Here is a 25,283-nt window from a genome sequence, read left to right as displayed (position 1 = left end):
CAATTTTTTTCCACAGCCTCCACGTATGATATCATCACATCATGACAAATCTCATGATTTTCAGACTTTGCTTGTTTTTTTTTACAATTTAAAAATACCACTACCATACGTTCGTGGTCGTGTTTCCTAAACAAGATGTTCAAAATTTCTTTTCATTTCACGGGTCAGGTCTCAAATTGGGTCAAATAACATGAATATCATTTTTCTACTCATTTTATTCTATAATTTGAATCACTTGCGGTTCAAATTTGACTTATACCAAAAATTTTCTTGAAATGCAATTAATTAAATAAATATAGCAAAGAAATTGAAAAATATACCAAACTTTAACATGTTGTATGTGGAGAGTAGAAAAAATTTCAAGGTGAAAAGAGAAAAAAAATTATTGTTTTGCCGAGTGTCAAAAAAATACTCGGCAAACCCCACTCTTTGCCGAGTGTTTTTTTTGACACTCAGCAAAACTCCCTCTTTGCCGAGTGTTTTCTTACACTCGGCAAAGTCCCTCGTTTGCCGAGTGTTTTTTTTTGCCGAGTGTTTTTAGCCCGGCACTCGGCAAAGAGCTTGTTTGCCGAGTGTCGAAAAAAACACTTGGCAAAAAAAAACACTCGGCAAATTTAAGGTTTCTCGTAGTGGAGGGTGCCGGTGGTTTCATTATATAGTTCTGGAAAATAATGTCCAGGTAGGACAAGGTACATGAGTTATATGTATAGGACTCTAAGTCCTAATTGCATACAATGAGAGATCTAATCCTATTACATGTGTACTTCTACATCCCCTCAATCTGAACATAGAAAAGAAAACTTAGCCACTTGTAATAATATTCAGATTGCGACGAAACTCAACAAGCTGACGAATAGGCTAAGGTTTTGTAAAACCATCAACAACCTGATCTTTAGACGAAATAATGCGCACATCCAACTGTTTGTGAGCAACTCTCTCTCTGACAAAGTGATAATCAACCTCAATATGCTTAGTTCGAGCATGAAACACTGGATTAGCAGACAAATATGTAACACCAATATTGTCACACCATAGAATCGGCACCTTGTGCTGTGTTACTTCCAATTCTGCAAGGAGAGATTGAACCCATATAATTTCAGCAGTGGCATTGGTCAGAGCCTTGTACTCAGCCTCTGTGCTACACTTTGAGACCGTCGCCTACTTCTTCACTTGCCAAGAAATAAGATTAGCACCAAGAAAGACTGCAAAACCTCCGGTAGATTTGCGATCATCAGAATAGCCGGCCCAATCAGCATCAGAGAAAGCACTAATGACATTTGAAGAGGACTAACAATTTTCAACCCATATTAACAGTCCCACTAATATAGCGAAGAATCCGCTTAATTGCAGTATAAAGAATTGAAGTTGGGCAGTGAAGATATTGACAAACTTTGTTCACAGCGAATGCTATATCCGGCCTTATTAATCTCAAATATTGGAGACCACCACAATACTCCTATACCTTGTTGCAGTATCATCATCCAAGAGCTCGCTGACATCAAATGAGAGCTTATCTGAAATTCCCAAAAAATAATGCAAAGGGCCTAAGTCTTTGAGAGCAAAATTATCCCGAAGCTTATGTAATAACCTTTGAACAGCCGAATCACAAGAGCTGACAACGATAATATCATCAACATAGACCAAGAAATATATAGTAAGATCACCTTGGTGAAAAATGAACAATGAAGTGTTTGCCTTGGATCCTTGAAAACCAAGCTGCAACAGTTTAGTACTAAGGCGAGAATACCACGCCCATGGTTCTTGTTTCAGCCCATACAATGATTTATCAAGTTTGCACATATAATCTGAAAATTCTGGACTTGCATACCCAGTTGCTTCATGTAAACATCCTCCTCCAAAACACCATGCAAAAACACATTTTGAACATGTAGCTGCTGTATACTCCATTGATTGGTGATAGCCAAAGACAATATAAGTCTGATAGTAGCTGCTTTCACCACAGGACTAAATGTATCCTCATAATCCAAACCATACCTTTGTTTGAACCCTTTGGCAACAAGCCTAGCTTTGTATCCTCATAATCCAAACCATACCTTTGTTTGAACCCTTTGGCAACAAGCCTAGCTTTGTAACAATCAACCGTGCCATCAGTTTTGTGCTTAACCTTAAACACCCACTTGCAATCAATAACATTTTGTCCAGGCTGAGGAGGAACAAGATGCCAAGTACGGTTCTTCATAAGAGCATCAAATTCCAGATCCATAGCAGCCTTCCAATTTGGAGAAGTAAGAGCGTCACAAAAAGACCTTGGTTCTGTAGCTTCACTGATCAAGCCATAATGAATCGTGCCATCAATATATTGGGCGTGTTCGGCTGCCCTTTTCAGCCGGCTTATCAGCCGTACTGCAGCTTATTCTCTCTCACAGAACACTATTGAATCAGCAGCAAAAAATCACACCCGAACACAACCATTGTTTAGGCTATCGTATGTTGTCTTGGAGATACGTCCTCGATCTTCTAGTGGAGGACACAATCAATCCATGAATAGGACGAGGAGGTCCAAGTGGAGGAGGCGGAAGCCTTCTTGCATGAACAGACGCCTCAACAGAATTCGGTGGCACAGAAGATCCAGCAGCTCCCTCAAGCGATCCCAAGGACACCGGTGGGGTGGCAGAAGCTGTCAGGACAGCTAGCGAAAACGGAGTGGGCAGGGGCAATCCAGCAGAAGCTGAGGACAGTGGCAGGGGGACACTTGGCGAGGAGGGACTGGCTGACGCAGAATCTACCGTAGTCATTGTTGGAGCCAGCAGGAGCAAATCTGCCTTGGTTGCGTAGTACTACACCGGCAGCATATCAGCTCTGGAGTTCGTGCTAGGGTTGTTGCATAGCATAAAATCGGAAGGGGAATCTTGGAATGGTACCAAAAATGGAAAGACCACCGGTCTGGTAATAGATACTTGGTCACCTAGATCTGAATCAAGGCACAGCTCAAACAATTTAGGTGAGGCATTAGACAAATCAGTAAAACTATTGTTCATATCCCTAGCATGATTATTTATATGAGAGGGTAGGATAAGAATTTCATCACGGAGACGAGCACCAGCAATGATGAATAGTATGGCCATAGTGTTCACAGAGTTGACACCATGGCCCTTCATCCTGATCATTAGATTCCTGACGATGGTCTTGACAATTGCCAAAGCCACGACCAAAAGAAGATGCACCACGACCAGGGCCTCGACCACGGCCACGTCCACGACCCCGACCGCAAGAGGCGGTGTTGGCCGAGAAATAGAAGCATCCACCATCTTGATTCTGTTGGAGCAGGCGAGCCTCATAGGAGAGCAATTGACCATATAGATCACTCAAGCTCACATTATCCTTGATGGACATAGAAGATACAAACGGGTTATATTCAGCATCTAACATGTTCAAAATATAATCGATGACATCGCCATCTTTGAGCTTCTTGCCTGAACCAGCCATCTCATCTGCAAGCCTTTTCATCTTAGTATAATAAGCCGACGCAAGTTGATCTCCTTTCTTCTGCCTGGAAAGTTGAGACTTGATTTGAAGAACGTGCGACTTTGATTGAGAGGAGAACATGTCTGTAATAGCTTTCCAAACTTCCGACGCATGCTCTAGAGAAGAGACTTGAACCAGAATCTCCTTAGTCATGGACGACAAAAGGTAGGACAATACTTGTTGATCTTGTGCAATCAATTGCATGTAGGTGGGATTTTCCACCTGTTCTTCTGTGGTGTTAGCTTTCTTGACAGTAATCATGGGCACAGGTTGCACCGAAGAGCCATCAGAATCCCAACAAGCCGCGCACCTCGCATGGCAGGCATCACCTGGGCTCGCCACACCAGGAAATTCGCTCGAGTGAGTTTCTTAGAAACCGGGATGTTGAAAGTCATTGAAGCCGAACTCGTCGAAGCTATGTAGATCGTCGACAAGAAAAAGAAACAAAAATGCTAATTTCTAGCTAGATGTATTTAGGAGGAGGTGGCTCTTATACCATGTGAAATATGTTGGAACGGCTTAACCCAATGAGGGTGCTGGTGGTTTCATTATATAGTCCTAGAAAATAATGTCCAGGTAGGACAAGGTACATGAGTTATACATATAAGACTCTGTTGACGCAAAATCCTGATGATGGTGGACCCTGCATCACCACATGAGGACCTAGGAGATCTGCTTAACTCCAGTGCAGAATCCAAATCGGTGCGCGTGGTGTGCGCCGACGTGCCAGTCAGTTGACCATTCAACTGACAAGGTGGAGATAATTCTCTCGAAGTTCGATGGAGTTGGCCGATCGGGCCAATTTAATATAATTTACAATAACCATCAGCCAGACGGCCAATAGGAAACAAGATGCTGTTGAGTTGTTGCTCCACCATAGCTAGAGCCACAAGCCGATGAGATCTAAACTAACGTCACCACCAATATTTCTAGGTGAAACCACAACGATGCGCCCGGTAATTGAAGTCTAGAAATATTTAGTAGGATGTTAATCTGAACCCCTCTAGCCGATGAATCCAATCACAACGGAACTTGCTCCCAACAACACTCCGAAGATGGCCAAGATTAAGATGCAACAGGCTATTAAATGATCTATCGTCTATGATGAACCGATCTAAAGCTAATTAAAGCAAACTGAACGGCAAGACGAAAGAACAGATAAATATCAGCCGACGCGAGCTTAATCAAGGCAGGACAATTGGTGAATACCGTAGATCGAGACAGAAGCGATGCGCCGTAAGTCAAAGATCCAAGATACTCGATAACTGGTAGATGAAACTAGATGAAACCACAGCGATGCGCCCGGTGGTTAAAGCCTAGAACAGCTGGTGACAGAACTTGCAGCTCGCCGGAGATTGAGGTCGATGCAGCCCAGCTTGCTAGAAGGAACTCGTCGAGAAGCTACATTACTCCTACTCCTAGGGCAATGGCGTGAAGCCGAAAGGTAAAGGTAAATATGTTGTATTATTGATCGTGTGATGATTCTTTACAATGACCACGTCCCTTTATATTTATAGGGTGGACGTTACATAATTGGCATCTAACCACGTACGAGGCAAGTCACGTGCACAATCTTTTCTAATAAAAAACTCTATCTCTAACTAACACAACTCTATCTCTAAAATATTTTATTCTATGAAACAACCTCACGTACATGCAAAGATCGGCCGCATGCATAATTATTCTGGTAACCTCCCACGTATGGCATGCAAAGTGCACCAGAATCCATGTTGTATATTCTAATCATTTTTATCCATACGTCCTGACCTTTCCTTTAATCAGCCTTGCCTCTCCTTGCCGATCAATCCAATGAAGCCGATTTGGACTCCTGCCCATGTGCATGCATGCTAGCTTCTTATTGTTGTACGTGACTCCAATTATCTCATACTCCGAATTTATAGGATTGGTCAAAATCCGGTGTCAACAGACTCTAAGTCCTAGTTGCATACAATGAGAGACTTAGGGGGTGTTTGGAAACGCCCCCCTAAACTTTAGTACATATCACATCGGATGTTTGATACTAATTAGAAGTATTAAATATAGTCTAATTATAAAACTAATTGCACAGATGGAGTCTAATTTGCGAGACGAATCTATTAAGCCTAATTAGTCTATGAGTTGACAATGTGTTGCTACAGTAAACATGTGCTAATCATGGATTAATTAGGCTCAATATATTCGTCTCGCGAATTAGTATAGGGGTTCTGCAGTTAGTTTTATAATTAGCTCATGTTTAGTCCTCCTAATTAGCGTCCGAACATCGTTGTGACTCTCCTAAAGTTTAGTACCTTGTATCCAAACATCCCCTTAATCCTATTACATACATCCCCTTAATCCTATTACATGTGTACTTCTACACCTATCCTATCACTTCACCGCTCCCCCTGACCTCATCGTGCTCGTCGCGTCACCGGTTCGGTTTACTGTGCCACCCTCCCTAGTTCTAACATTGCTAAGCGGTCATGTAGAGTTCAATCGCCTAAGGTTTTGTCTTCCAAGCTCCGAAGCTCAAGCCATAGCAATGGCAGCCGGCCTCGAGGAGGAAGACACTGTTGGAGTTAATGCAGCTCAACTACCAGAGGGCGCTGGGGCAGTTACTCCTCCAGCTGGGCGTGTGGCTCGAGACACCTTTCCTGGTGCTGATCTGAGGCTGAGCTCACACCTGGGGTAGCAAGAGAAGCAGAATATCTCCTCTGCGGATTCAGCCTTTACTGCTTCCGCCGGAGCCGGTTTGCTCCCTACTCCCCAGCACGCCGAGAGTCAACAGGAGGACAAGGGGGACCCACAAGCTTGTCGTGTCGGAATTCACTGCTCCCCAACCACCAGCCGCAAAACCCTACCTGCATGCACTCCTCACCCCCTCTCGCACACCACAGCCACAACGCCGCCTCCTTCCTCCCATCCCTCTCCACCACCATGGGTGCTTTCACTGCCTTGCACTCGACCACCAAGTGCGAGACTGCCGGGACCCATCCGCTGCCAGATTTGCCGCGACGACGGCCACCGTAGCCACACTTGTCCGATGCCGATCGACAGGAAGCAAACCCCTCACCCCACCCACTGTCCCACCGTCCCCATCGCTGCCTCGCGCGCACCCGTCCACGCCGTACCTTTCTCCCCCTGCTCATCCCCGCCGCCATCCGCCACCCCCACGCCACCACCCACGCTGCTAAACCTCCCTCTGTTCACCACCTCCTTTGACCCCCACAACATGCTCGCATCTTCCAGCTCCGGCATGACCGTGGGCCGCCAGATGCACGCCCCTGCATCCACCCTGGTTGAAGAAGGGCCGTACTTCTTGGGTGATCTGTTCAAGGAGCTGGAGGACAAAGGCAAAGGTATCCTCGGGGGGTGTCCTGGGTGCGACGCCGCCAAGATCCCCAAAGCTTGTGACATCAGGATGGTGGGGCGTGCGTCGCCTGTTGCTGAACACGCCAATGGCGCCAATGACGCGCCTGCCGGCGCGCGGTCACCGCGCTCACCACCGTCGGGCCAGCTTCACCTCCTCGCCTGCGACAGCAGGCACCCGTGCCTCCCGTAGCTTCTGCGCCAGTGCCGCAGGCTGTCGGGGCACAGGTGGTGGGGCTGCTGGGGGGCTACGTCCTGTCCGACGACAACGAAGAGGAGGTGGAAGAGCGATGACCTCGACGATGGCCCAGAGTACGTTGAGATCTGGGTGGAGGAAGGGGACTGGGAGAGGGCTGCGCGGTTTGCCTTCGTCAATGTGGAACTTGTTACCGCGGCAGCGAACCCAGCGCCTCTGATTCGCGCAGCATTCCTCAGCACCGCGCTAGCCCTGCGTTACCAGCTCCTACCATCATCGCGCGGCGTCTCTCTCATGTACTTCAGATCCGCTGGCGACAGAGAGGTGGCGATGGTGGCGCAGCCGGTTGCCCACGCGGGCAGCCTCGTCAAGCTAGAGCGCGTGGAGACCGATGACTGTTTCATCCGCGAGCCCTAGTGGCTCGCTCAGGTGGTCGTCTGGAACTACCCAGAGGAGCACTGGGATGAGCTGAAGATCAACGCCGTGTTCAAGTGCATTGGGACGGTCAGGGAGATCGATCCACTGTGCGTTCTAGGTTCTGATCGCTCCTGCCTCCATTTTGTCATTGAGCTGTGCCACCCGCACGTGCCCTACCGTGTGGGCGTGCACCCGCCGGGTGGCCGAGGGATTGTGCTGCGCATGAACGCCACAGCGTTCTGGCCAAGGGAGCAGCAGTTCGACGCCGAGGGGGCCTGGATCCCATTCTATGGGCCACCGCCTCCACCACCGCCGGCTGCCGGATTCGACCTGCCCCACTACTTCGGCGACCAAGCGCAGATCCTCCAGGTGCCGCCGCCTGCACCGCCTGCGCCCCAGCAACCACCGCCACTACATCCCGGCGCCTTCCTGGGGGCATCCATCCTGTGCCAAGGCTTCATTAACGCGTTCCCGCTGCCACGCATGCCAGCGCTGCCCCTGCTCCTGCAGCTCCCTGCCACCCCGCTCGCTAAGCCTCGCTTTTGCCGCGCCACGCCCGTGCTCCTGCTCACCTGGCACTCCACTGCGCCGCCGCACGCTGAACCGCCTGCCACGCTAAATGCGCAGCCCACCCCACTTCCACCGCATGAGCCGCGCGCTGCATCCACTGCTGCTCCACCGCCCAAACCAACCCGCGCTCGCCGGAACAACTCTGGGGCGGCTGTCGCTCAGGCCGGGACCCGGAACAGCGCTCGCCTGGCGGCAAAGGACACTGGCAAGTTCGTTGACGCCACGACAAAGGCCACCAAGCTGAAGACCCTGCAGAACAGTCTGGCGCAGTGCTCCAAGGCGGTGCAGGGTGCACGTGACGAAGAAGAAGATCATGAAGAAGACTAAGAAGCTGATCGCGGCCGCAGACCCGATCAAGCTGGCTGACGTCGTCGGGCTAGGAGACAAAGCGACCAAGGCACTGGACGGCGTCTTCGCCATCGGTGAAGAAGCTGGCAGGGAGCTGGACATGGCGCTCGCCGGTCCAGCATGATTGAACTCCTAGCTGACCGCGCGCGGATTGCTTTGACCCACTACGTTAGCAATAGCGCGAACGTCACTGATCACCCCTCCTCGCTGCTTAGGGGAGTCTGCCTCGGTTTGCTTGTCGTTAAGGTTGTCTGTTGTATCGTCAAAACTGGTTTGGTTGCTATGGTTAGTTGTCGTACGTGTCGTGTCATCGGTTGTTGTTGTCCTAGTATTGATCCTCGCCACACCTGCACAGCTTCTCACTTGGGGAGTTGCCTGGATAGTTGTCTGTCTACTGGCTGGTGTTCTCTGCCTGTGCTCGACACAGGATTTGAACTGGTGCTTATCTTCCAATTATGAACTGCTGCTGCGCTTGTGAGCTCGTTGAAAGCGGTCCGCTGTGCGTCGAAGGTTTGGGCGCGAGGGAAGCGTTCCCCTCCATCCCTACACTCTCAACTGCAAATTTGTTATCTACCTGCTTGACTTGCTTGAGGAAGGTCGTCTACTGTCTGCAGGTGAGCGCACCCTGCGTGAGCAATGCCGGGACCGACTGGCGATTGCTCTACGTGAACGCGCAGCTTACTGGAAGCAGCGCGGCAAGTTCAGGGCAATTCGGGAAGATGACAGCAACACTCAGTTCTTCCATGCTCGTGCCAGCCAGCGGTTGCGCAGGAACCAAATCCGGGTGCTCGAGATTGATGGAGTGGCCGTCGCCGCACACGACGCCAAGACGCAAGCCTTGACCGCTCACCTGCGCGGACTGCTCCAGGAGGCTACGCCGACACCTGCAGTCGTGGAGCTGTCGGATGTGCTGCGGCATGGTGCCATGGTGGCGAACCCGGAGGTGATCGTCGCGCCTTTCACTGAAGACGAGGTGCGCGCCATGAACCGGAACAGCTCGCCGGGGCCAGATGGGTTTGGACCGAATTTCTACAGAGCGATATGGACTACGGTTGCGCCTTCTGTAATGCAGTTTGTCAACGCATTCTACCAGGGGACAGCAGACCTTGAGCGAACCAACCGATCCTACATTGTCATGCTGCCCAAGCACCCGGCAGCAGTCAAGCAGGGCGATTACCGCCCCATTTTTCTGCAGAACTGCCCCATGAAGATCATCTCCAAGATGCTCACTACAAGGCTGCAGAAGGAGATCTCCAGACTCATCGATATAGATCAAACAGGCTTCATCAAAGGCCGCTCGATCTCAGAGAACTTCGTCTACGCCATGGAGCTAGTGCAGTGCTGCAACCGGCGGAAGCTCCCTACCCTTGTGCTCAAACTGGATTTCGCTAAGGCATCTGACTCCGTGAACTGGACCAGCCTCATCGCCGTTCTGCGCGCTCGCGGTTTCCCCGACCAATGGTGCCAGTGGATCACACAGTTGCTCATCACGTCGAAGATGGCGGTAGTGCTGGTGAACGGAACACCGGGCCCGTGGTTTGGCTGTGGCCGCGGCCTACGGCAAGGCGATCCCCCTGTCGCCATACTTGTTCCTGCTCGTTGCGGATGTGCTACAACAGATGGTCAAGCAGAACGCCAGGATTCGGCACCCTGCCGCGCAGGACTTGCCCTGTCCGGTGCTGCAGTACGCCGACGATACACTACTCCTAGTCAAAGCTGACATTGCCGACCTGCATCTCCTCAAGGGCTGAACGGGGATGTTGCCGGAGCACACTGGCAAGACTTGGAGGACCTCCTGCCATTCTCTAGAGCGGTGACAATCTCTGAAGTGCACAATGGCCGTTCCACCAGCTTCTGGAGTGATCGATGGCTCGCCGTGGGTCGTCTCAGTGAAACTTTCCCCCTCTTGTTCAGCCACACGACGCGACCTGGAGTCTCGGTGGCGAGGGTAATGGACGAAGGGATGGACAACATCTTGGTTCCACGCCTCAGTCGCGGCGCGCTGAACGAACTGGACAAGGTACGACGGCTGCTCGCCCAGGTTTCCTTGACTGCAGGGCCGAACCGGCGTTCCTCCCCACTGTCCACGCACGATGAAGAGCTGCGTGCTGGCCCGGTGTACAAATCACTGATGACCGCAGCCGGGAACGCCCCCTGCAGCTACTCGTCCTTCGTGTGGAACAACCGTGCGCCACCGCGCGTGCAGTTCTTTGCCTGGCTTCTGGTACAGTGCCGCATACAATGTCGAGCGAACCTGCTGAAGAAGCAGGTCCTAGTCGAGTCCAACTGTGAGCTCTGTGGGGAGGCCGTCGAGGACTGCGATCACATTATCTTCAACTGCCCCTTTGCTGCACAGATGCGGGCGTCCCTGGGCATCACCACAGTTCGCGTCGATATCTCCCAGATATGGAATGTTCCTCGGCCGGCGAGTATTCCATCGAAACACTTTGACAGCTTCCTCCAGATGATGTCCTGCCACCTTTGGAAACATCGTAATGACGTTGTCTTCGCAAGGGATTTGCGTTTTCTTCAATGTAAACCCTATGTAAAACTTCCTCCCCTCCTCCCCCCCCCCCCCCCCCCCCTCTTTTTTCGTAAATCTGAAAACTCCTTGTAAAACAGCAATTTGGCTTGCAAAAAGCTCCAATGAAAACCAGGTGGGGAAGCTCTCCCCACGTTGACCCTCAAAAAAAACAAAAAAAATAACGTACATCAAAGACATTTGCAAACTAGACAGAGGTTTATATATGCCACTACCCCATTGTCTGTTTCGTTTTATCCCGGGATCATTACAAGCTTGACAGCAGCACATGAAATGAAACTTAAGAGGGCTGAAGCAGCAGCCTTATAAACCTTCTTGAAGTGCTCCACCATCATGTCTTCCGATCCTCTAGCGCCACCTCCTTTGCCAGAACGGTTTCCATGACCTGTCCCGCCCATGCGGCCAAAAGTGGAGCTTTGCTCGCATCAGTAATCTCTACACCAAAGATCTAATGTCAAGATATATAGCTATACCTCGTAGTCGATGTAGGCTGCCCAGAACCTTGCGATCGCTCGATCGTAAGGATCGGCTGGAAGGATGGCGCCCTGGGCGGCGGTGGTGCCAACAAGGGCATCATCGACGTACTGCACGATGACTTGCGATTCGCATACGGGACTGCCGTTGTGTATGAGCACGGGCACCTTCATGTGCACCGGGTTGGACCTGCGGAGGAGCTCGCTCTTGTTGAACGGGTCCTGCTCGATGTACTCGTAGCTCACCCCCTTCAGGCTCAGTGCCATGTGCGCACGGATCGCGAACGGGCTCACCGGCGAGCCCAGTAGCTTGATGTCGTCCTTACCAGCAGCTGCCATTTTCACAAACTGTGGCTTGGTCCTGAGGTGACGTCTCATGTTCTTCATGTGTGTGTGTTTATACAACTATATGCAGCCTGCAGAAAAGTCTACTATAGCTAGGTAGAGTTGTGCACGCGATGTGTGTGGAAGAACCGAATTATTGGTTATGAATTATCCGTAAGGGCCACACAAAGCTCAACTTGATAACTTGATATAGCACAATAGATGTGGATCTTATAAATACATAATCACGCATACTCATCTCTATAAATACATGCACGCTCGTTCTTATAAATTTTATCCTTGTAGATATCAGACTAGGCTATTGGATTTTAATATTACTGATGCCATGGGAGAGGGCCTGGCTGCTGGCATGCACGTCCGGCTATGGAAATTTAGCTGAAAGTACAGTAACCTGTGTCATATCGATCAGGTTATTGAACTTGGACGTGTTTCACTGGAGACTTTGTGGGCTTGTTTTCTTCGAATCCTAAGAAGCTGCTTGCGTCAGGCAGCATCTATCCTCAGGAGTCGGATTTTGCTTGCCTGCAGCCGGATGCTACTGCCTGGTCCAGGCAGGTTGCCAAAGGCAGCAACCATACAAGTCTTGTATGCATCGGACGGATGAAAGTGGTATAGATATTATCCGTCCGTTCGTTCGACTGAAGTGGTTCAGACACTCAAATGGTAAGTTCGTATCCGAATTCAGACATTCAATATTCGTACCGTATCCGAATCTGAATACTCAAAGTTGCATTTCTAAGATCCTAATAGGATGAATATCAATATTCGACACATCTTGTCACTATTCGTATCCAAATTCGATCCAAGAATAAAAATAACTATCTGTATTTGTATCTGCAATATTTGTTCGTATCCGATATGTTTTCAGCCATCGTACCCCACGAGTCGAAATTGTCTTCTAATAGAGCGTTGAGCAACAAACCCCATTATTTTCATGCACAGCGACAAGACGTGCAAGCATCGGTGGCTTAATATGCATGCGATCTTTATTTTCATGGGATGCCTGTGCGCTCCTCTATTGTGTTTTGATGTGAAATTAGGTAGAGGTTGCCTATCCTTAGAACTTCCTAAAACTAAAAGAATAAAAAGGATACATTTTGACCTTTGTTTTATTTCCTGCATGCTCAATTCAATCGCTTGATGTGTATAATTGTCGATGCTATAATATAAAATATAATTTTTAACATGGCAAAATGGTGTGGCCTTTGGAGTTTGGACAACCACAATGGGAGGTAAGAGCAGTTCGTAACGAATAAACAATTTCTCCAACCAATCCAAATATATTTTCTTTTAGGGCCCGTTTGTTACGCAGGAATTGGGCTGAATTGGAATTCTTTTCCTGAGCCGACCTGTTTGGCTGCACGTGGAATTGGAAATCGTCTTTCCAGTGATTTCCACGGGCCAATTTGATTGCCTGCGACACATTCCGGGCCTAAAACGAAGAAATCGTTTCCATCCCGAGTTCTCGACTCGCCTCCCCTCCCGACTCGCCTCCCTTCCCCGATGCCGCGCCACCTCCCTCTCCCGACTCGCCTCCGCCGCCTCCTTCGCCGGCCCCTCCTCCGCCGCCTCCTTCGCGGCCCCCTCCTCTGCTGCCTCCTCCGCCACCCCCTCCTTCGGCACCCCCTCCGCCGCCGCCCCCTCCGGCGCCCCCTCCTCTGCCACCCCCCTCCTCCTTCGTTCAGATCCGCTCACTCGGCGCTGCCAGCCACTCCTCCGCCTCCCCATCTTCCTCCTCCGCCACCCCCTCCTCCACGAAGAAGGCGACGTCTACCTCCTCCGCCACCCCTCCTTCGACGCCCCCGTCTACCTCGCCACCGTCCCTGATTGCACTTCGTCTCTAGGGTTCGTGCATCTCCTCCCTTATTGCACTTTGCTCTTACTATTTGTGCTTTGATCTGGTTGTTGCGTCCTCTAATTTGAGGTAATTTGTTGTGGATTTGAGGTAATTTAGGTTTTAATCATCTCGTGCTGCATTTGACAGTGCTTATGCATAGCTACTCAGCATATCACTGTTTACCTACTGATTTTGAGTGAAAATAGAGATGTAACTCCACGTCTAGATATTTCTTTGTCATAGTGTCTTGTACTTGCTAAGTTCATATTAATGTACCCTTCAAATACTTGTTGCTATACCCTTCAAATATTTCTGATACTTGAATGTGTTCTGCATCACCAGGCACAAGACTTTGAAGCCTATAGCTGAGATCATCAACTGCCTTTTCAGGTAATAGCCCTTCAACCCTGTTGGATCTCACTGATGGCAAAATATCAGAATTTTGACCAGGCAGAGAGTCATTCATCATAAACAAATTATCTTCTTCAGGCAGATGAATTTCCACACCTTTCTTATCAAAGCTAGTGTTACCCTGATTTAGACCACCAGTTAGTGCTGAATACTCAAGTCCTGGTTCTTTAGGGACAGCAGCATCTTTAGCATTGTTGAAGGATAGGGTCTGTTCAACAGGGTAGTATCCTTCATGGCTAGATGACAATAGAGTTTTGCCTGTCTCTGCAAACTAATTAGGACCACCAGTTACAGATCCTCGAATAGAAACTGGTGCATCTTTGGAATGGAGTTCGCTCATAAACGCAGCCCCAAATAATGCTTCCAATGTCAGGTTCTTCCCTGAAGTAGGAGCATTATCAACTTTTTTAATTGGATCACTTCCAGATATTCCACCATTGGCCATTAAATTTGCATCAAAACTCTGTGGTTCATCTATTTCCTAGAGGTTATCTGTCCAAGCCTTGAGGTTATCTTTAGTGTTGCTATACTGCTGACTACAGACTAGTTCTTTCAATCAACACTGATAACTGAAAACTTGTTTCGGTATTAATTTTTAGATTCTTGTGTAGTTTCTAATTTTTTTTCATTTACTTTTGTGTTAAACATATAATTTATTTACTGGTCTGATGATGATCGAAAGGACTTCACTTTAGAAATCAATGCAATATTTACTCTGATCTCTTGTTCTTGATATATGTCATCTGTTTATGCCCACTTGTTCCACGGCTCTGTAATGCATCGCTTTCAGCTTTCCATATTTGAGGGTTAAATTATCAGCGCACATCGCTTTCCTTCTATTGTCTTATAAAAACGACTGAAAACTTTCTTGTCTGGATTAGAATTACCTCTGTTGTCTGCTTGAACATAATGACTGGTGGCATTTTGCATTCTGTATAATCAATGACTTCTGCTGATTGCTGATCTAGGATTGTACCTCATACCAGATGTTCTACCAGGATAACAAAATATAATAAGACACAAAGCGCTACTAGATTGTTTTTTGCAAACAAACACCAGTAGAAGTTTCATGTGACCGGGACTTAGAGAGTGTAACACGCCAGCTTATAGGCCCTCTTTTTCCTTGTACAAATGACAATCATAGCTTTGGGTCGATGATGTTGGGTGACCGTAGACCGGTGCAGTAACAGCAATTACAGTATCTTTCGAAATAGACAGTGTATGTATTCTTCAGTTGCTTTAGATGAATATAACAGTTTCTCTCCTGACTACTATATCTAAACATTGTTACTGCAGCATATGGGCCTCGGTTGCTTTCGAAATAGACAGTGTATGTATTTTTGGGTGATGTTTACTGGTTACTGCAGCATATGGGCCTCATTTCTTTTCCAATGCTGGGTGCTAAGTTAGTTAATTATGAACCTTTTTGATGATAAATTAAAACATTCCTTTTTGCATATGTGCTTTAGATGCCTGACAACAACATAGACTTGGTTAATACAAGCATGGAGCAAATGAGAGAGATGCGTAGGAAAAAGAGAAAAAGAGTGGCTGCTTTATTTGTTTCTGCTGTCATGAGCATGATTGTGCACTGGTATCAGCGTAAGAGACCTAGATATATCGTTGATCCAGATGAAGTGGCTGAGAGAGATGTCGCTACACGCAAACAAATGCTAAGAAATCTGTACCAAGGATCAAATGTCTATTGCTATGATAGTTTGCGCCTAACTAAGAGATCATTTTATGACCTATGTGCCATCTTACGTGAGAGATGTGGTATGTTTGATAACAAGAATGTGTCAGTAGAAGAAAAGGTAGCAATCTTTTTGCTTGTAGTGGGTCATGGCACTAAGATGAGGATGATTCGTAGCTCATATGGATGGTCACTTGAGCCAATATGCCGTCACTTCAATGAGGTGCTTAGAGGTATTCTATCATTATGCCATGAATTTATCAAGCTTCCTGATCCATCAGCTATAGAACCTGAGGATTCCAAGTGGAAGTGGTTTGAAGATTACCTTGGAGCATTAGATGGTACACACATTGACGTTTTTGTGCCTTTGGCTGACCAAGGGAGGTATAGGAATAGGAAGCAACAGATTACCACCAATGTTTTAGGGGTTTGTGATCGTCACATGAAATTTGTTTACGTCTTAGCGGGATGGGAAGGATCAGCTTCAGATTCACGTGTGCTACGTGATGCAATGTCTCGGGACGATGCATTTGTTATTCCAAGTGGGAAATACTATCTAGTAGATGCCGGATACACCAATGGACCGGGCTTTCTTGCTCCATATCGATCCACTCGCTACCACTTGAATGAGTGGGCTGCTCAAGGGCATAACCCATCCACTGCCAAAGAACTATTCAATTTGCGCCATTCAACTGCTAGAAATGTGATAGAGAGAACATTTGGGCTATTGAAGATGAGGTGGGCTATACTAAGAAGCAACTCATATTTTGACTTACAAAATCAGGTATTCCGTAGTAACCTAGCTTGAAATTCACCTCTGAATGACCCTAGCTAGCATATAACTCATTTCTACTAAATTCTTGCAGATTAGGATCATTAATGCTTGCTGCATATTGCACAACTTTGTAATTGATAGACAGAGAGATATGGATGATTTACTTATACACCAAGTTGATCAAGTAATATCTTTTGAACCTCATGAAGTTCAAAGTGAAGTGGGTATGATTACTAATGTTCAATCAACAAATGAATGGAGCAATTTTAGGGATACCAAAGCTAACCAAATGTTTGCTGATTACCAAGCAAGACGTGGTCAATGTATGATAAATTCTATCATCAATGCATGCTTAAACTTATGATATTTAGTTTTGCTCCTAATATTTTACTAATAACCTTTTGTGAATATTTTTCCTGTAGGATATGGAGAAAGGCAAGAAGTCAGGCTCGGGCAGGGGTTACATTTCTTGGAATGATGACATGGACAAGGCTCTTCTTGACACATTTGTGGAGTACTATAACAAGGGTGACAAATGCCAGAATGGGTGGAAGTCTCATGTCTATACAGCTGCTATCAAGAATGTCCGAGAAAAGTGTAATGTGGATATCTCAAAAGATAATATCATGGCGAGGAACAAGACCTTTGACAAACACTACACTATCATCAATGGTATGCTGGAATCAAGTGGATTTGGTTGGGATTGGAACAAAAACAAAATATCTGTTGATAGTGATTTTGTATGGGAAGAATATGTGGCGGTAAGTTTGTAATAGGATCTGTCTGTTTGTTTGTAGGTACTCCTTACATGCATAAGAAGTATATTGAACTTGCAAAGAATATATGCTGCAAAACTAAGTATCACACTGATTGGGAAACAATATGTGCCTTGTATGTTTTTCAAGTTACCTTTCTCTTATGAATCTATTTTAGTAAATGGTTATGTTTTCCAAATTTACCACATGGCCTTCTGTGCTTTTGAGTTATTTAACCTATAATGCTACCTGTTTGATAAGCTCAGTATTCATGGGTTGGTCCAGTCTATCAGCAGAGGAAGGGTAATTCAAGTCTTTTTTCAGATGCAATCAACCTGGACAGTGTGCAATCCACAATTTTAGAGTGTATAAAAAATTCAGAGTGAACTACACACTGGTTTGATGCAAATGAGCCCTTAATAGGCTGATGCTATTGATTCCCTTGTCATGTGCATGTGGATGTTTGAATAATTTCTAGGATAACTGACCAAGTTCTTGTTCCTATCTGAACCTGCTCACATGCATGGTTTGACCATCTTGTGTCCTGTGTCAGTGCAAATGGCACTCCTGAACCTTCTTTAGTCATAACAGTGGAGGGGATTATTTGGGTCTTTAACATAAGCATTGGATTGTGGGGGGGAGTGGAATGGTTCTAGGGATTTATCATTGTGTCTCCTCTGATTGGCTGTCAATTTGAAATAGTTCCCTTTTGCTTTCATCGTGTCTGCTCTAGTTATCTAAGAATGTAGTTGTCCTCCTACAATTTTAGTCAGAAGATATACTTGCTTTACAAAATATCATCATTATCTATGCAGTGTTATCTCTGCAGTATAAAATAGAGTTTAGGTTGGATATACATGTGTTAACCATTTGTTTTTTTAAGAAAAACAAAGAAGCTTCTGGGTATAGGCACAAGACTGTCTTGTACTGGGACTCAATCAGCTTGGTGTTTGGCAAAGACCATGCTACCGGTGAAACGGCAAGGACTGCAGCTGAGAGCTCAAAAGACATGAGTAAGGAAGATTTTAGTAACAAAGAGCCCACATCATCGGCAACTTCAGGAAGTTTAAAGAGGCAACGGTCAGGTGACTCTTTTACCTCTATGATGGCTGAAAAAATGGACAAGTTTGCTGAAGCACTCAAGGAGGAAGCACCTAAAGGTCCAACATCAAAAGAAATTCTCAACACACTGAATGAGGTACTAGGATTGGATGAAGACACTTTGTTGGACCTATTTGATATCCTGACCGGTGATGCACGCAAGTATGAGTCTTTGTTGGCGCTTCCAGTGGGGATGAGGAAAAGGTGGCTCTTAAAGCAACTCAAAAAGTGATGCATGCTTAGATGCTGATTACTATCACTATGCTCATTAGTCATGTCATTTTGAGTGTGTATAATCATAATGTATGACTTTATTTAGACTTTGCTGCTACTGGACCTCGTGTTATCTTTCTCTGATCTTCTCTTTGTTCATACCAGTAGAGAAAACTGGTATTCCTCTGTGATGCGGTTGTCTGTGACAAACTGGGCAAACTGGTATTAGAAAATTCCATATTAAACAATAGAGTGTGTAGCTACTGGACAAACTGGTATTCCGATTGCTACTGGACAAACTGGTATTCCGATTGCTACGAGAAAATTCCATATTTAGCTATCCAAACGGAATATGGGATTAGATTCATGGAAAAGAATTCCATCAACACCCAAACAAAAAAAATGAAATGAATCAAATTCTGAGTACTTCATTTCCGGTGGAATCCAATATCTAGAATGTATTTCTTGGAATGAGTTTCAATTCCTACGAAACAAACAGGCCCTTAGGGAATTCAATCCAAATATATTGTGCAACTAGTCAATATAGCAGTTTATTATTCGTGGTACCATACGTTTATGGGCTGCCTATATATAAGAACTAAAATAATAATTTATATCTCTCTCTTTCCTTTCCTCCATACCTTGTGCATTGCTACCTGCTTTTACGCTGACGATTGTGAAATTTGCACTAATTATAGTTCATTGTCAAAGAACCCATCACCAAAACTACTTGATCAGATCAAATGTATTGTTGACGTCCTTAAAGCAAGAGGACGGGTACCGAGGATTTGTTTTGCTTTCATTTGTTCCCCATCTTGATCGCGCGCGGGATCTATCCGTTCGTTACGTGACACATGTCTTTACAGTGGCTGACCAAGCATCCCCTCGTCTCTTCTTTCGTTTTCTTATCTTTTTTTTGCAAGTGTAATTTGCACACGCATCCTCTCTTCATCAGCTACCGGGTTTGTCTACGAGAAGGTCACGCGGTTAAAAAATTTTACATCGGAGGTGTGAAAAGAAAACATTAAACTTACCATCCTTTAACACATCGGACATGTGTGGAAAGGAAATCTTGAAGGTGGGTCGAAACTCGAAAAGGTCCATGGTGTCCAACTATGTGTAATCATATCCGCAAAGATGGTTCTGTGCACGAGTGCTCGACGCATTGGTTCACTGCACTGTACGCGATTGCCCACAGGCTGATATCATCCGGCTCTTGATTAGTTGTCCTTCGTAGCCCTTTTCTCTTTCCCTTTTCACACCAACTCTCCAGTCTCCCCTTCTTATTTTTGTTTCCTTTTATTCTTTCTTTTCCATATTTAACCTACACACTCTGTTTCTTTACACTGATAAAATCAAATTTATATATTTAATAAGTTTGTCAAAAAAAAATTGTGCGTAGAAATCGTGCTAAATAAGTTGTGTGTATAATTTTTTGAAAATGTTTTTTAAACAGTAAAAACTCGTGCATATAAGTTGTTACGCAAAATTTATGCTATTACACTTATGTTGGAGACGTTGTTGCACAAGTTGTATTCAAAAACTGTTATGCTTGAAAAAGTTGTCATTGTAAGTGTCTGTAAAAATCATGTATCAAAAGTTATATTGAAAAAATTAATATCATAAGTTTGTTGAAAAATATTAGGCATAAAAGTGGTATACATAAGTTTATAACTTTCTAAAATAGAGAGTTGCGGAAGCGAAAACTTTCATAAAAGGAAAGTTGCGGTTTGGTCAGAAATCGATGGCTGATTCAGCTCCCAACAAGCGCGCGCTATGGAGGTTGGAGGTACAATCCAAAGAAAAAGGACGGTGAGTCGGGATTGGAAAAAAATATGAAGTTGATAAACAAAGTGTATCATAATAGGATAAAGAAAAGAAATTACCTATACTAATATATGAACAAATGAACAAATGAGAGAGGGTACGCGCAAAATAAGAAATTTTATGTGGGCCCTAAATATGTATATAAATTTCTAATAATTATTTCTCTTCGATTTACTTGAGTATATTTCGATTGATTCCAGATATTAAAATTCCTATTGTGCCTGCAGAGCGGAACCACTATTAAAAGTCCAAAAACATCGTGGCACCTAGCCAGGGAGCAGAGTTGGTGCACCTGATACAAGTCAACTTACACTGTCACGTACGAACAGTAGAGCTCTTTTGTTCCCAGATCAATCGAGAGATGGAAAAAGGGGAGCCTGCTCCAAATTAACCGTCTATGATCGCTCTATCATTCAAACCTTTTATTTGCCGCTACATTCCTCATTCCTGTGCATTCTATTCAAGCAAAAGCTCGCAGCATGATCGCTCTTCAACCATCTTGCTCAGCCTATTCTCCCCCACCAACCTTTCATTCTAAATTCTCTGAATTAAACAGAAACCAAAAGTTACAGCAATTCTACCAAATCATCACAACATTGCAAAAGCATAGCCCCAGACCAACCTGATTTCAAATATATCCCTCATGGAAGAATTCACAATGCAATGCCGTAACATAATACAGCATTCCAAGACCAACAGAATAGCCTCAAGATGTATACCGCACCATTTAATTAATGGGAGACTTATAAGTTACATCATTAGCTGCAACAGCCCGCCTTCTAAACATCCTAAACTTGGTTGGGCATGCCCAACAGGACAGAACATGCGTTGCAACTTACAAGGAGCCCATGTTGTTGCACCCTTTACCAGACATATGAATACAAAGGTTTGGCAAACTTGCATATGAGCATGCCTAGCGAATCTCCCCCACCTTTCTACATTGTGCTCCTTCGCCGCGGCCCTATGCTCTGGATTCCAAGGCAAGGATAATCTTCTTCCGAGGACCCTGAACAAACACTCATCATGAGTTCAACGTCTGCAGCTCAAAATTATTATGGAGATGAATGGAACAAAACTAACTGATGGTTAGCTAACAGTAGGTTTTTAATCAGTTATCAGATAAATGCAAAATGGAAATAGGATTCAATAAATATGGAACAACACACATTTCCCCAAATAAAACAGGGCGAAATGATTATTCAGCAAAATGGTTTTCATGTATCCTAGTTACTCTTATTTAGTATGAAAGACTGGCATTAATCTTTGAATTAGGTATGTGAGGAGCCAATAATTCACCAATTTAGCAAGCAAACTCATCCAGGAAAAAATAGATCGATGTAAAGTGCTTACCATTGGAATGCCCAAAGCCTTCAGATCACTGTCAGTCATATGCCTTAGGGCTGCCATGTCAACCTTGTATGATAGAACAAATATTAACAAAAGAAAACATCATAGAGAACATGAAAAATTTTGGCAGTTCCGAAATTTAGCCAGACCTCCTCTGCCTGGAAGGTAATTGAATACTTCTCAAGTCCAAGTGAACTCAGGAAAATGTCTAGTGGACTTTCAGCCTGCAAAGAAGTCCCAAAAGATGTTGAAGCTGAATGTAAAGCAAAACACTGAAAAACTGATGCAGAGCTATCCTGCAATATGCAGCACATTCTCCAAATAATCAAATTCAGCTACAGTGTAATCATGTACAGAGTCAACTGCTCCTCATCAAGGGAACTCTAAACCAAATTGAAGACATAGACCTTGTTTATAAGAATAATTAATGAATTCTACAGTAAGTGGAAGCAAAAATTGAACCATTTCAAATCGGGACATAGTGGTACATAACCTGTACTCCAAAACATCTAATCCGAATATCATGATAGCAACACTCACTTTTAATCAATTAAATAGAACAGAAGCATTACATAAACCGATTGAACTGTCCTTGTTACAAATTCTCAATTTAAAAACCTAGCACAACCCTTTGATCAGTGATACATTTGTGAATCTTATCTTCACAAATGAAGATTGCATAAAAAAAAAGTGTCAAGAATGCTCACCACTTCCTTAAGAGCATGTAAGCTATCTCTAAAATTGGTCAAGATAAAACGATATACACAAAAGTTCAACATTTTAATGCTCCCCCTAAACCAAATCTTTGCTTTCTGGCACCAAAGTTCGTGTTTCCAATTAGACGAAACACATATGTTCAAGTGGCACCTCTAAATTTCATGCAATAGTTCGTTGCAAAAGGATTGGAGGGGCACACAAAAAAAAGGAAAATGCTTCAGATGTTACTGTTCTTCTATATGTAGTAGTAGAATGTAGCAAACATAACCCAAAAAATAGTACCACATCACAGAATATCACAAAAAGGTCTAAACTTTAGTGCTTGACTTTGGTAAATGAGTAATGCCAGCAATAAATTTATTCCAGCTTTTGGCCAAGAAATGAAATTCAGAACGTGGAGAGCAGAAAAAATGGAAATTACATACTATGGCAACTGTTGCTATTAGCATACATACCTTTGGCTGAGATGTCTTCTTCGATGAAGTCTGTTTTGATGCTTTCTTACTTTGGCGTGCTGGCATTTCATCAGCAGCTTCACGCCTTGAGATTTTGACAACTTCTGATACTGGCTTTGGCTTTGGAGGGTCAGCATTCGATGGCTGTGGGTGCATTGTTCCAGATAGCTTCTCACGTAGATCACGCACACCAGAACTCTTTGTGCTGGTAAAGCCTAGTTGAGAACTTCTCCTCTGAAGCTTCAATCGTAAATCCCTTGGATCAATTGATTCTTAAGACAAAGCAGTAAAGCACATAAAGGTATGTGTTAAATGGGAACTGAATTTAAAATAGCTTGCCATATAGTGACAAAAAAAAATATACTTGAAGCTGGTTCATCATCTTCCCGGTACAGATCATGCTTCCATTTTTCATCTATCTGCCGTTGCCTGCAGAGCAAACAATAATGTAAGGAGTTATTACATAGACAATCAAGTATGGTTGGCACAAAGGATCAACACAAAATAAAGTTATGTAACCAATTTCGTAATCCACAGTTAACTGCTCCCTGCCCAGATTAAAGAAATTTAATATAAAAGGAAGTGGTTTTAAAGCCCAGGATCTAATCAATAAATACCTAAGAACGCCATCAATGCAGATAGCCCAATATTTATCCTGAGCCTGTAATATGCGCCTTAAACACATCCACAGCTAATGCTGAATGGACTAGTCAGGTCAGGAAGTGGGAATAGTAACAAATTGCCCATGGTACAGCCATATCAAATTTCAAGGTTTTTTTTCTTTTTGAGATGTAAAAACACATCCAACCAAAAACAAAAGGCATAAAAAGCATATAAGTCGTTGATTCTTAAAAAGTTCACAGATAAATCCCATAATTCACTGCTACACGTATGGAACACTTCCTTCCAAAATTTTCACTAGTCAGCGCACATGTGAATAATTGCTTAGTTCTGCAGCTCGTAAAAGGATATTCGCTAAACGACGATATTCACAAACGTTTCATTGCATAACTAAATCAATGATTGAACAGAGAGAGAGAAAAAAAGGTGGATCTGTCAGCTAGCGATACTAACAATCTGGAAGCGATGTAGCTCCATGCCATGAACAATGAATCCATGGTGCTGTTGCGGACCAACAAACCCTCGGGTTCATGGAAGTCATCTCAAGCAGCTCCGAAAGCAAAATCGCTAATTCCCATTTTAAGCAGGAGCAAGGTACTACAAACTACACGACAGTTGCCTTGCGAAAATGCCATCATCAAAGGGCCACAATTCCGAATGTTTCCACTCGGATTCTCGGAATAACACAAATCATGCACCGCACAAATCCATTCTTCCACCTTAATCCGAAACATAACCTATGGACCCAGCAAGAGCACACGCGGAAGATGGAACAAAGCAACCAAGCTAAAGGCACCACCTTCTTCAGAACAGAATAACCAAAACCCGCGCCCCAACCTAATCTCTGCAATTCCCAAGCACACCCCAGCGCACGAAGAGAGATCCTCCACTAGGGTTACGTACGGGCATGCCTATTCTGAAGATCAGGGCTTCAAGGCAACAAAAGAAGCACGCACGGAGAAGCCCAGGGCAGGACAGATTTCCAATCTGGAGACGCCCACTACCAACGCGACCAGGGAGGTGGGAACCGTAGCCGTAGCAGGAGCGGAGCAAGGATTGGGAGTGGCGCGGCGCCTTGCACTGACCTCTTGGACGCCGTGTGACGGGCACGGCCGCCGGGTCCCGCGCCGGCGGGGAGGTCGCCGTCGAGGCGCTCGTGGATAGAGCGCTTGCGGCTGGTGGAGATCTGGTCCGAATACATCTCTCTCTCTCCCTCCCTCTCTTTCTCTCGCGGAGAGGAGGACAGCCGCACAGGTCTAGGGACTAGGGTTTCGTGCCGGCGCGGGGTGGATCGGTGGAGGCAGGGCGAGGGGAGAACGGCGAGGGCGAAGTGGGGAAGGGAGGCGATGTGCTTGTCGTGGGCCCACCTATCTGCGGCACGTTGTAATATTATAACGGGTTTTTCCCGGGTACAAGTGCAATAATGTTTATAGGTCGTTTTCCGGTGCACCGTCCTTTTAAAAACAGTCACGAAAATAAGGCAAATGAATGTGATTTTGTACTATGTCAAAATCTCTATCTTTGATTGAATATCTTCAATCATGTTGCATTAAAAATAAATTATTGAAATGTTAAGAGCAAATAAATTTGTAAATCAATGACTTACTTTAACGAGAAAACCCAAGACTCAATAGTGGCAGAACCAAGGGTTAATACCTTAGATCACGTTGATTCAGCATAAGGCAAACACCAAAATGCAGCAGGTTTTCTTAGATTTAGTCGGCTAATTTCATACCTAACTAAGTACTTCTAATGGACATGACAAATAGGTGGGGATCCATAGTTGTGATAGACATAAGGAACCTC

General features: G+C 45.2%; 3 protein-coding genes across 3 annotated transcripts; 1 reads left to right on the top strand and 2 right to left on the bottom strand.

Moving 5' to 3' along the window:
• Nucleotides 1–11,374: 11,374 nt before the first annotated feature.
• Nucleotides 11,375–11,719, bottom strand: LOC117862813 (probable glutathione S-transferase GSTU6). Its single transcript, XM_034746334.2, has one exon. It carries the CDS (start codon nucleotides 11,717–11,719, stop codon nucleotides 11,375–11,377), a length of 345 nt encoding a protein of 114 aa, XP_034602225.2.
• A 3,759-nt stretch (nucleotides 11,720–15,478) lies between these two features.
• LOC117864664 (uncharacterized) lies at nucleotides 15,479–18,529 on the top strand. The gene is made up of 4 exons (XM_034748783.1): nucleotides 15,479–16,450; nucleotides 16,533–16,625; nucleotides 16,864–17,202; nucleotides 18,080–18,529. Exons 1-4 carry the CDS (start codon nucleotides 15,479–15,481, stop codon nucleotides 18,527–18,529), a joined length of 1,854 nt encoding a protein of 617 aa, XP_034604674.1.
• A 2,509-nt stretch (nucleotides 18,530–21,038) lies between these two features.
• Nucleotides 21,039–24,847, bottom strand: LOC117865645 (uncharacterized). Its single transcript, XM_034749873.2, has 6 exons — nucleotides 24,563–24,847; nucleotides 23,221–23,285; nucleotides 22,857–23,128; nucleotides 21,834–21,908; nucleotides 21,688–21,750; nucleotides 21,039–21,343 (listed from the first exon to the last, which is right to left on the bottom strand). Exons 1-6 carry the CDS (start codon nucleotides 24,676–24,678, stop codon nucleotides 21,299–21,301), a joined length of 636 nt encoding a protein of 211 aa, XP_034605764.1. The 5' UTR covers nucleotides 24,679–24,847; the 3' UTR covers nucleotides 21,039–21,298.
• Between the last annotated feature and the right edge of the window lie 436 nt (nucleotides 24,848–25,283).

This window comes from Setaria viridis, chromosome 7 (assembly GCF_005286985.2).
Source record: "Setaria viridis chromosome 7, Setaria_viridis_v4.0, whole genome shotgun sequence".
Classification (NCBI taxonomy): Eukaryota; Viridiplantae; Streptophyta; class Magnoliopsida; order Poales; family Poaceae; genus Setaria; species Setaria viridis.
The sequence above is the reverse complement of the archived record's forward strand: the minus strand, read 5'-3'. Positions and strand labels throughout refer to the sequence as shown.

Coding starts and splice junctions, on each gene's coding strand:
- LOC117864664 (XM_034748783.1), top strand. CDS start 15,479: ATGGAGCAAATGAGAGAGATGCGTAGGAAAAAGAGAAAAAGAGTGGCT. Junction 16,626..16,863: donor TTATACACCAAGTTGATCAA/GTAATATCTTTT, acceptor TTTTTCCTGTAG/GATATGGAGAAAGGCAAGAA. Junction 17,203..18,079: donor TATGGGAAGAATATGTGGCG/GTAAGTTTGTAA, acceptor TGTTTTTTTAAG/AAAAACAAAGAAGCTTCTGG.
- LOC117862813 (XM_034746334.2), bottom strand. CDS start 11,719: ATGGCAGCTGCTGGTAAGGACGACATCAAGCTACTGGGCTCGCCGGTG.
- LOC117865645 (XM_034749873.2), bottom strand. CDS start 24,678: ATGTATTCGGACCAGATCTCCACCAGCCGCAAGCGCTCTATCCACGAG. Junction 21,909..22,856: donor AGAAGACATCTCAGCCAAAG/GTATGTATGCTA, acceptor ACTTCTTTGCAG/GCTGAAAGTCCACTAGACAT. Junction 21,344..21,687: donor AGGCTTTGGGCATTCCAATG/GTAAGCACTTTA, acceptor GTGTTTGTTCAG/GGTCCTCGGAAGAAGATTAT.